This window comes from Protopterus annectens, chromosome 7.part0 (assembly GCF_019279795.1).
Source record: "Protopterus annectens isolate FY-2018-M chromosome 7.part0, PAN1.0, whole genome shotgun sequence".
Classification (NCBI taxonomy): domain Eukaryota; kingdom Metazoa; phylum Chordata; order Ceratodontiformes; family Protopteridae; genus Protopterus; species Protopterus annectens.
In genome coordinates, this window is record NC_056739.1 from 589,109,773 (window position 1) to 589,122,384 (window position 12,612).

General features: G+C 38.6%; 1 protein-coding gene across 2 annotated transcripts in view; it reads left to right on the forward strand.

Annotated features, from left to right (window-relative positions):
• LOC122806611 (mucin-3A-like) overlaps positions 1-12,612 on the forward strand; it is a 391,121-nt gene that overhangs the window by 105,072 nt on the left and 273,437 nt on the right. For both annotated transcript variants that reach the window (XM_044077178.1, XM_044077177.1), the window contains exon 6: positions 1,537-1,694. In XM_044077178.1, coding sequence (XP_043933113.1) covers positions 1,537-1,694 — 158 coding nt within the window. The remainder of the gene's footprint in view (positions 1-1,536; positions 1,695-12,612) is intronic.

Consider the following 12,612-nt stretch of genomic DNA (forward strand, 5'->3'; position numbering starts at 1 on the left):
CAAGCAAAAAAAGCAGCTCTTGAGAGTGTGCTGCAAATGATAAAATGATAATATCAATATAGTTTGAAAATAGAACTGGAAAACAAAGAAATGTATATCACCCATTTCTGTCATCCTAATAAATTATAAAGCTTCAGACAATCTGAATTTTCTGTATTTTCATTGTCAGGGTAGAAAAATGATTAATGAACAATTTAGTGTTGAAAGTGACAATCTTTATACCCTCATTCTTGTAAACAGTTCTTGCAGTTCTTACTAACAATTTACTTCCTCTGTAGATTTCTGACACGATTTAAAAAGGCTGTATTTTAGTAACAGAAGAGGCATCTTGTAAGAAACTTCAGCTTAGTGGAATTGGTATGAAGACAATGGCCAAGGAGTCATTGCAAGGAAAATAATTTCTTATCAGCATTAAAAATGCGTGGGCAGAACAGCTTAAATATTATTTTCCTGCAACCAACTCCTTTGCAAGTCATTTTTGCCGTAGGAAAAAAAATGCTTATCTTGTGATGGCTGGGAAATTACATCATGGTAGAAGTTGGGAGAATCATTTCTGTAAGTGACTAATATTTTTGTTTGTGTCAAAATGTTTTAGAGCAGTGGTGCACAACCTTTTTGTGGGGAGGGCCACTGCATGAATTCTTAATGCATCTGCGGGCCACCTCAAAACATAGTAAGTCATTAGGAGTTAACAATAGGTACAGGACAGACGACTGGCATTTTTACTTAAGACAGAAGTCATGAAATTGCCTGTTTTCTACATCAACTTTGTGTTTTTTATTGTGGCTTGCAGCCATGACTTATTACAAACTCTTGCAGAAAGTTCCTACTGTTTACAGATTACAAGTTATAAACAACAAAGAATAGTTACTTCCGCAGCTAATATTAGAGGTGTGCGCACTGCAGTCAATTAGGTAAGTAAGCAATGCTGGAAAGTTTGTGTGACTGGAGTAAGGCATAGCATTTTTTTCACTTTTTTAAAAAAAATTTTGGTTACTCTCAGGGGGCTGGATGTTGTTGTGTCGAGGGCCTGATTTGGCCCCGGGACCGGTTGTTGTGCACCACTGTTTTAGAGTGATGGCACAATTAATTGACTGCAGCCCAGTAGCTTCAGTATATCAGCCTGTGGAGTCCATGTAGGACTACAAGGGTGCTGTTAAATTTTTGCTGAAATTATCCTGATGATCAAAAAAACATTTTGAAAGCGGAGTAATATTTATATGCATATCACACAAACTATAAAAATAGTGTGCATGGAACACAGAAATGGTTTGTGTGTCATATGTTAGCTATAAATTCCATTTAAAAAGAATGGTTAATGCCTGACAATAATAACTTACAAATTCCAAAGAGAGAATATTAATGGCAGATATTTGAGGAATAGAGTGTATGCTCTAAAGATCACAGCTGTATTTGTAAAGACAGTGCTTCGTTGTCATGTATACATGCTGCTCATTGTTCATATTGTGGTTATTTTTACCTTCTTAGTAACCTTTATTTACTAGAATCTAATGAACAATACTTTTATCATTTCAGGAATGGCTCGGTTATTGCAGATATGGCCATACGATATACAAATTCATCTGTTACCCCATCCAGTGATGATATTGTTAAACAGTTTTTTAATAATATTAATGCAAGAAATGGACAGCTTGGAAACCTTTCACTTGATGTATACAGCATACGATCTAACAGTGAGTGATTCTCAAAAGCAGCAGTTTTTGTTAGCTGCCATATGCTAAATTCATATATATAGTTAATTGTGAGTTTTTATTCAATTTTATTTCTTAAGAACTCATGATACACTTCAAATATAAATCGATATTGGGAAAGACCAGTAACATGGCTGAGCTTTGACAAATCAGAGTCACATGATAGGGATTAGGTTTGCATTAAGTGCAAATATAGTATAAATGTGCTGGGGGAGGCAGACAGGTATTCAATGTGTTTTGTCTGAATGATGATGCCACAAATACTTTTCACTGAAAGAAACTTTCAGTGAACATTGGCTATGCACTTTGACCCACAGTTGTGTAATGGTAGAGATGGTATATAAAAGACGATGGAAGGGAAGCTTGCTTCCTTCCTTGCAAAGAACTTGATATTGATAATGTGTTTGCTGAAACTGGCTATCAGTGAAATTGTTTTGCAGTGTTTGCTTTGTGAGGTAATCCTTTTGAGACATGATTTGGAATCTCATCTAGGGATAATGTTGCATAATGAAAACGGGCATTTGTAAAAGCTGTAATCAGCATACAACTAGGTAGAGTGAGTTATATATAAGAGACCATGTGAACCAGGTCCATTGACATATGTGTTGTATGCTCAGTATGATACTCGTTTGCATGGTTATTGAAGCACCATATATCATGAGCACAGCAGAGAGCACATAAAAGGACCACATAGCTTATTTTACATATGGGAATGAAACTGTGGTGATAAGACAGACATAAAATGGAGTAGAGCAAGTACCAGAATCACAGAAGGACAACTGAAAGAAAAAAGAGACATGGGGTGAAGGCAATGATTTTTTTTTTTTTTTGGACAAGTAAGCTTTTTTCATTTTTGCAGAAGAGGAGTAGAGGGGAGAGAAGCTGGGTGATGATGTGGGTAGGAAAGAGGGTATAGAGATGGCAGAAGGAAAAGGCACACAAACACAAAACATAGTCAAATACTGACAGAGAAGATTTCAAATAAAAGAGATGCCTCAAAGGAAATATGCAGAAAGAGCAAATGGTGATGGGGAGAAAAGGACAAAAACAGGGGAGGGTGAGTGACACACAAGAAAAGGGAAGACCATAGAAGGGGACAGCATAGGGTGAGGACTGCCAGCCAAGCTGCCCCAGCAGGGTACCTACTCATATGTCAGTAAGTTATATGGCTGACGTCAAGGGGCAGATACATTAATGATGATCCGATGCTCAGAATGATGCACTCCAAGGTGCAAATCTGGATTTCACATTGCCAGTTGACATTAGTCCTGAGCAGCTTTTGTAGTTCCCACTGGGTGATCCAAGAAGATCCTTGTATGCCACTCCCTGATGAAGAGCAGCCTTCAAGGTGTGTATACATGGCACTAATAGGTACAAAGACACATCAATAATAATAGGAAAGGGTGTCGGATGATATGTTTATTATCCTAGGCATCCAGCAGTGGATATGCAGGGGTGTGATTCAGGTAAGTTCAGTGCTACTTGAAGCATGTTGGCACAATATTAACTAGCTATATTTGGATCCCTGTGCAGTTCCCTGATCAGGCACTCCCCCTTTACTTGCCCAACCTATGCCACTGTGTGTCATAAATGTGCAGTGTTCTGCATGACCTATATGATGACATCATTGCCTCCATGACTGCTTCCAGCCATAGCAGAGAGTGGCTAGCCACATAACAGTTGTAAATGGTTCTCTGCAGCTGCTTACATATAGTTGTATACTGAAGGCATGTCATGGTCTCTAGGAAAATTGAGAAAAACAGCTATGTAGATGTATAGCTGACTGTGGGTTGTCATGTGACTGTGGGCAACATTGTTTTCTGGTTCTACTCTGGCCTCTGCCTCTGGCCATGGCTGTTGACCTGGATGTGGATGATATCCCTCTGGTTCCATTTTCATCCACACCCATAGTCATAGCCACTTGCAAGGACATGGATGATACTCATTATGGTCTACCATTGGTTCCACCCATGGCCTAGAAGGTCCCATGGACATGTATAAAGATTATCTACGTTCACTGTGGGTTCACCCCAAATTTTGCAATCAGGGTCTCATATATTTCCACAGCAGTCCACTCCTTAGTAGATGTCATCAGTGACAAATGGCCCTGACCAGAAAGGCCTTAATGCCAGCCAGCTACTTGATATGACCACAAAGTGGGGAACATGACAACAATCCTGCATATACAGCCTACATACTAATGTCTCTCATGATGTACATGCCTCTATACCTGCCCCTGAGGGGTTAACTACAACACCTGGCCAGCACTCCACTCCTGGAAACTACATTCTGTTATCTGAGGACATGATCTATGACACCCCACAGCACCATAACAATGTGCAGCTTTATCCACAGACATAAGTGGAGAAAACTCAGAAAACAAAGGGTAAAAGTCCACCTTGGTTCTGACAAATCACAAATGTAAGCAGCAAAAAAGAAAAAACAAAGACCAAGACAGCTAAAACCATAAATTTATTTGTAAAGCATAAAAGATAAGCGCTTTTGGACAATTCCTTCTTCAGTTCAAAGAACAAAGTGTGTTTAACTGTTTTAAGTAACACTTCACCAACCACAGACTCAATGCTGCACCACACCTCTTTCCTCTTTTTCAGAGCTCTTGCTTGTAGCAAGTTAACCATTTCAGTGCCTGAGCTTGCGTTCTCTTAAAATGGGTTTTAGGGGAAGATATCCATTCAACACTGGGGGCTTACCAGCTTGTAAATCTGCTATCCATCGGGCTTCTGCCACTTCTGTTCAATTGTGTATATCACCCCCTCTTTTATATGGTTCACATAACTGTAGTACCATGAAAGTAAAGTTATGTTCAGGTTTATTTAACTTGTGCTATTATAAAGCACTGGCATTTCTACTAAGTCTAATGTCACTCAGGTGCTGCAGTATGCGTTCTTTTAATCTTCTGTTCATCTTACCCACATAAAATGAAGTACAGGATCCACATTTGGCAAGATATATCACATTGCAAGAGCAACAATCAGCATAGAGTTTAGGTCGGTATCTTACTCCTGTAATCGAGTGTATGAAAGTGTTGTTTTTACATATTTCTTTACAAGCCTTGCATCCCCTGCAACAATAAGTCCTGACCCTTTCACTTGCAGGCAAATTTGTATTGAAGCTGATAGAGTTTTTGTGTAAAAGTTGCTTAAGATTTTTGTTCCTTTTATACAAAAACTTAGGAAAGTTGCCCACTATCAACCTAAGGTCATCATTGTTGGCTAAAATGTTCCAGTTATTTCTCACAATATTGCAGACGCCTTTTATATCACTGCTGTATTTCATTGGCACTCTAACATTCCACTCCCAGTTTTCATTGCTCACTTTTTCCAGTGCCATGCCTTTATTACTAAACCATGCTTTGCCTTGTGTTCTCCTCATTTTTTTGGCATTGCTTACAATGTCGCTTACTGTTTATTATAGCCACGTTGTTTAAAGTTGTCAAATAATTCTAACTCACTGTAAAGTTGTGAATCATCAGTGATTAGTCTTGATGTTCTCGGTGCTTGTCCTTTTACTATATTACAGAATGCATGTTGCGGATGTATGCTGTCGTAACTAAGCAATGTAATCTTCCAACATGTTTTCCTGTATAGTGTGCTCCCCATTTCTCCATTCTCATCTAAAAAACCTGAACATCCAGAAATTCAATCTTTTTATCTGAGTAATTCAGGATAAAGCTTAGAAAACTGGTGGTGCTTTCCAAATATGAGACAAACTGTTTGAGTTCCATTGCATCACCTTTCCAAAGAAAAAAGACATCATCCACAAGCCTGTGGAAGAAGATGATCTTGTCTCTCTATAAATTTTTGGTACTATGTTTGCATAAGAATTATGCAACATTAGCACAGACATTACCAATGACCCTGCCACCTATGATAGTGTTGTTGACCCATGCTACTGTTACCCCCAACTGTGTAAATCACGATGAATGCAGTCTGCCAATTCCTTAACTCGTGGATTAAGTAATGTTTGATGGATAGCATGGCCAAGCCATACACTTCACTGTATAGCCTAGGTCTGTAAATGCATGCATCCTGTTGTTCTGTCATGGTCCACAGCTGGGAACCAGATACGGCCACTTTCCCACCTCTGCCTCTCATGGGAGCCTGTTCCAGAGTTGTTATACTCCAGTACCTCACCCAGTTCCTCATCCACTGGTGGTCCACCAAAATTTGCCAGTACTGTTGTCTTCTCCAAGGACATTGGTAAGTCTAAGCTATGTACTCTATAACATATGAGTAACTGCCGAGAGGGTAGCAAAAGGCAGCAAAAAAAAAAAAAAAATTGTTGTTCTTCCTTATGCAGCATATTCCTAGTCTGGTATTTTGAATGCTGTGCTCAGTAACTGTCCTTCAGATGATCAGAACATTTAATTCAATAACACGAGAAATGAAGTGAGAATGGATGGGCTTTATTTTACACTGTAATGCCATTCGCTGAATGAAGCTCTTACTTACACAATATCCCAGTGCTTCTGTCCCTGTTTTAAGTGATCAGATTGACCTTTTCTTCTAAGAGACACCAAAACACATTGTTATTAGCAGGACTATTCATTGTATTCGGCTGCTGCCCAAAATAATAAAGTCCATCTTTTCACACCACTTTTGTTCAATTACTGAATTAAAATTTATAGTCTGGGGAAGCTAACTAAGTAATAATAACATAATGGTAAGGTGAAGATGGACAGAACTGCAGTAGCAAAAGCATTAGAGTTGTTATGGAATTAGCAATCGACAAAAGCATTACCGATAGTACAGAACTAGGAATCAGATTCATTACGGGGTGGGGGTGATCCTTTGCCCCGTGTTCCATTTGTTTCACTCTTAGTCTGCTTTTTGTTCTTGCAGCCTGAAAATTTGGGAATAAATCCATCAGAAATAGGTCAGAGAATACCTTCTATGCACAGCACAGGTCACCTCTTAACAGTCAGTAGCGGGTCTGTATTACGACATTGAATGCACAGGTGTCCAAATGCTGTAATATCGAACCGGGAAGTTTGAAATGTGAAAAGAGCAAAGCCGCAGAACACCGATTTTTTTCCCAGGGAAAAAAATCAGTGGGCCGTTTTCACGGCTTTGCTATTTCCTCCACTATGGTGCAATCTCGGAGTTTGTATATTTAAGTAGGGGGGGGGGTACATTAGTATGAGTTTAACGTGTTCGTATTTTTTTGTTTTTGTACCGGAACAGCAATTTTTTTCCCTGGGAAAAAAATCACTGTTCTGTGTGTTCATACTTCTTGCATTTTCGACTTCCCGGTTCAATATAACATCGTTCGAACACTTGTGCATTCGACGACATGATATAGACCTGTCAGCAGGATACCGAGTATAGTGACAGGGGTCTGTGTCAGTTCATGTAGGGCATGTTGTTTAGGTCTTGTACCCTTTTAGTAAGGTTTCTGTCTGGGCATTATAGTTGTTGCATGTGTCTGTACAGATACATAAAATCATTATATTCAATAACTGCCCTTATGAGGGCTGATTAAAGGGGGGGGTGGCAAAGATATCCATAGATTTAGGCACAATGCTTTTGTTTATTAGTTGTAATATAAAAAGACTTTCTTATAACAATGGACACATGTTGGTCAGAAGTTAGGTCACTGTCTATATAAACTCCCAAATCCTGAATAACTGGGTCAACTCTTAGGGGTGTATTGTCAGTGTAGTAGCTCCCTGGGGCAGATGACTTTCCAAAGCATATAATAATGAATTTTTTGGCATTTAGTTTCAGGTCATAATTTTGGCACCATTTATTTATTTCGGACAAACATTCCTGCAGGATGGCTAAGTCATTTGGGGATTAAATTACTGCTCCTAGCTTGCAGTTATCTGCAAAGTTAGTCAGCCAGAGACCTTTGGTATTGGCTTCAGAAAAGTAGATGCCAAATAGGAGAGGTCCCAGCACATATCTCTGGGGGACTCCACTGTTGCCTGGTCTCTTTGTGAAGGTAACTTCACCTATTTTGATTGTCTGCATCCTATTTGTGAGTCAGGTGACAATTCAGCCAGTGACATGGGGTTTCTTCCCAGTTTATTCAGCTTTTCTACTATGTCTGAGTGAGGAATTGTGTCAAAAGTTTTGGCCAGGTTATGGTATACAGTGTGTGCTATTTTGCCTTCTGCCATTGTTTTGGTGACATTTTCAAAAAATTCCAACAGGTTGAATAAGCATGACCTCTCCTTGACAAAAACAAATTGAGATGGGTCCAGTGTTTGGAGTTTCCCTAGGTCCTGATTGATTGATTCCATTTTAAGTCATTCCTTGGCTTTGCATATGCCTGGGACTGTGGAACATCCTCCCTTATGCAGGGAAAAACCTGTATGGAGGCTGAGATTGAACAGTGCTGTTAGGGGTGTGCTAAATCATGCTCCATGCTATTTAAGATGCATCCAAGGATATTATTGTCAGCACCCACTGTTGTAGTATTTTAAGTTTGTAAAAGTACTTTTAGAACTTGGTCTTATGTGAAAACTGGAGGTTTCCCATTTTCAGCTATATCTTGAGAGACAGATGGGCTCACTATATCTTCAGCCTCAGTGTAGGCAACATTATTCACAATCAGCTCAGTGCATTGCTGCATTGTGCTTTTCAGATTCTGAACTTAACTTAAAATACCTTCTGATTGTCTTTGGCTTGGGTAGCTATTTGAGCCTCAAACTCAGCTTTGATGGATTTTATTAAGCTCCTGATTTGTGTGTTTATTTCAGTGACAAGGGCTCTAACATTCTGGGAATTACTATTCTTACTTTTGGTCAAAATTATTTTCCTTTTATTATAAAGCTTGTTAATATTATGGTTCCGCTATGTGGGATTATTTCTGGTGTTTGGCCTGCATTTGTTCCTGTTCCAGAAACATAATATCTATAAAATAATCCACTGTATCTGAGCTAGTACAAAATACCATCTAGTTGTAGTTCAACAACAGTGCATCATTTGCAGATATTTAATTTCTAACATTGAAACATATGTTCAATGAGAGAGAATAAAAACGTGTTTTTCTTTAACAGGGAATGCCATATGTTTTTATTATTATTTATATAGCAATAATGATTAATCTGTTTTGTGTGTTTGTCGGAATATTTTTCAGGCATGAGAATCCAGTATAGATCCCATGTATGACGTAGGAATTGTGGCAACAACCAACATGGTGCACAGCCATCTTGCATGTAATATCCTGTATGTTCCAGATGAAAGAGTGAGAACCCTTCCAGCTGATACACTAGACATCACTTGAATCTATGAGAGCCTTGATGGCAATGCTGATGCAGAAAATGGCACCAAATACCTCATGGAAATTGGCTGTGCTGTAGAATGCACTCATGCTGATGGTCTTATTTTCTAATGTTCGCTGAAACCAAATCTGTTCCTCCATATACATCAGCATCAGATTTAGAAAGTGGCGCAGGATTTGCAAGGCTGATGGATGCAAATGTTCTAATGTGTCCCTGTTGGGTGCTGGAAAGTCCCCAAAATAAGAATAGTCAATGTTACTCAACCCATCGCACCTACTGGGATAGACATTCTATGCATCCATCTTGATCCCATTTGAGGATGGCACCAGTCAACCAACTCTCATATGATATTTTTGTCAACACAAAAATGGCCAACAATATACTTTGCATGGAGTTGGTGCAGAATCGCCTCAATTTGGTAACCTTCCCTATCACCCTTCATTTCAACTAGGTTGTTTGCCTTTCTACTTTTGCCTCCAATCCCTCAAATTTCCTGTCAGCCCACATCTTATCCCCTCAGTGGCCTTATACAGATTGAATACCACCATATACTGCTGTCCACGATGGGCTTTGTAATACCACTATATACTTCCTATTTTGATTTCTATAACCCTGTTTCCTGTTTTTTATCACCTTTCTATGTTGCTGCTTGTCTTGCATGTAATAGGAAGTCACCCACTTTCATCTTCACCTACATTTATTCTACTATATGAACAAAACATGATTAGCAATTGACTTAGCATATATATATATATATATATATATATATATATATATATATATATATATATACACTTGTGATGACATGGTAAGCAGTCCAAACTGCTTTGCCAGGGGAGGGGGGTGGCCTGCACCTGTTTCCCAGAGCAAAAACCTTATCCACCCACCTAATGTATTTTCTAGGCAAAGTCAGTCTTCAAAGCTTCCAACATAACAAGCAAAAATTCAGGTAATGTGAAGGTATTGCTGCTTAATGCCAGGAGCTTTAACAAAATAATGAACTCACTACAGGCACTCCTGACCCAGAATGCATTGATATATGCATCGTCATGAAGACCTGGTTCAAGAACTATGAAAGCACCATATTGGTGCAAGATTTCAAAGCCTACCATGCATTAAGACCCACAGAACCAGATAAATGTGGTGGGGTCTCTATATTTGTAAAACAAAATTTCACATCCAGACTCTTTAGGCAGGATAATGACCTGGAAATCCTCCACATCCAACTTACCATTAACAAAACTCCATATCATAATGTAGCTAACCATAGAAGCCCCACTATGCCGCCATGCCTCCTACCCGACGAGTTTGACAGCCAAAACACCATTCCCTTAGAGGAATTCAGTGATCACTCCATCATATGAGAAAGTTATACATTCCCAAACAAGCATGCCCACAGATTTCTGGACTTTATAAATCCAACTTGCTGGACCTTCTAGTCCACATCCCTACTAGGGAAGACAAAATCATGGACTTGGTTCTCACCAATATGGGGCAGCTCTGTTCTGTACTGGTTATAACAGGCTGTCTAGTCAAATCGGACTATAAATCAGTCTTATTTACAACTGGACTGAAGCCAGAAACATCCCTATAACTCAGTATTAAGAGATTATGCTAAAGTTAATATACTAAAGCTGAAGACAACATGGCAAAATTCAAAATTCCCTTACACCAGGATGACCCCTCTACAAATAAAAAATCCTTCACCACCAAATTCTATGCACATACAAATAGCTGCATAAAAGCATCTGTATCTCTGACACCAAATTTAAAAATAACCCCCCTGTGGTAAAACCCAAATATAAAAAAGCTCTACAATAAAGGATACAAGCTCAATGCATATAAAATAAATGTAACTCTCCAAATTTCAAAAACATCCTTGCTAAACTTAACAGGGAACTCTAGTCCCTGATTAAACTTATCAAAGCTAGATAAGGTAAAATAGCCACTTAGGTTATGATTATCACAAAGCCTTGTTTAACTGTTTGAAACCTCAGAAATAATGCTCAAAACTGTGAAAAGCAATAGTAAATGATACCATATACTCTAATCCTGAGGGCATAGCCAGTCTGCTAACAGATACATTCAGCAATAAGTTCACTCCACTCCATCCACACTTCCAGATCACATACCAGCATGCACCCCCCCCCCCCATCAGATCTCCTAGAAACAAGCCCTTAAAGAGCTATCCAAGTCCAAGAACACTACTTCTGTTGGGCATTTTTACATACCAAGATGCCTACTAGTAAGCCTAAAACAGGACCTGTCAAACCCCTTACAGAGGTTCTTTAGTATATGCCTCCAGTCAGAACTTATACCGGATGAGTGGATGACTGCAGCAGCCAGCCCCCTGCACAAATAATCTTGCCTAGTTAATCTGGTCAGCATACATACATACAAATATTTCTCTAGCTTGCCAATATATCAAACACTTGTTCCCATAATAAGTATCCAGGCTGTTCTTACAAATATCTAAACTAGTACTTGCTTTAATGTAATTTGGTAGTCTGTTCCAAGCATCAGCTACTCTGTCAGAGAACCAATTAGTGCACTTCTCATTCCTATAGAATCTTCTACATAGGTTATCTGATGATTCTCTAGTACTTTTTGATAACCCCAAACATTCCCAGAGGTAGATGTCACTATACCTGAATAAGATCTCCTTTAGATAGCTGTAAGACACACTGTACAAGTTCAGATATTTTAGTCTTTCATAATAACTTACATTTTCACATTCATGGATGCCCTTGGTATATTTCTGTTGTACTCTTTCCAGTTTACTCATTCTTGTTTCTTACAGGGTTTCCATATTGTTATTCCATACTCAAGTTTGGGGGTAATGCAACTAAAAACAATGACTTCATTGTTTTTGAGTTCCTAGACTTTATAAATCTTTTTATACAACCTATAGTTTTATAACTATCATTAACCAGTTGGCTGATATGATTAGAAAAACCTGTAGCTGAATCTACCCATACACCGAGGTCCTAAAATGAGTCTACAGTTTCTATCACTGTGTGTGCATTAAATATTCACCTTTCAGTTTATGCATACCAAATCTCATATGCTTATTTTCTGATGTATTTATCAGCATATTATTCTCCTATGCCCAAATGGTCAATTTAGTCAAGTTATTTTGCAGACATGTACTCCTAGAAGGCAGTTTATGCCAAGATGTCAGAGAGTATATTAAAGCCAATTTTTGTGAGTCTCTGTTTTTTTTTTTTTTTTTTGCTGTTTTGCAGACATACCTTATCTGTAACACATATAATCAGTTTACCCAATTTCAGGTCATCTGCATATAGACTGTAGAACACCTCAGATGAAAAATTTAGGTCTGAAAGATACAATCTAAGTAAGTAAGGGCCTAGGACAGAGCCCTGTGAGACACCTTGACTGTAACCAAGGATTTCGCCTGTCCATTTGCTATATACTTGCCATGTCCTATTTGTAAGCCATGCAGCTATCTAGTTTATCAAGACTACATCAATACTTAGTTGTACTAATTTATTTGATTAGTGTTATGTGTATGACCCTGTCAAATGCTGAAGGTAAATCTATATAAACTACATCACAGCACAAATTTTCATTCATAGTTGTTATTATATTGTTGTAGAACATCATGTTACAGGTGGTAATAGATCTGTTTTC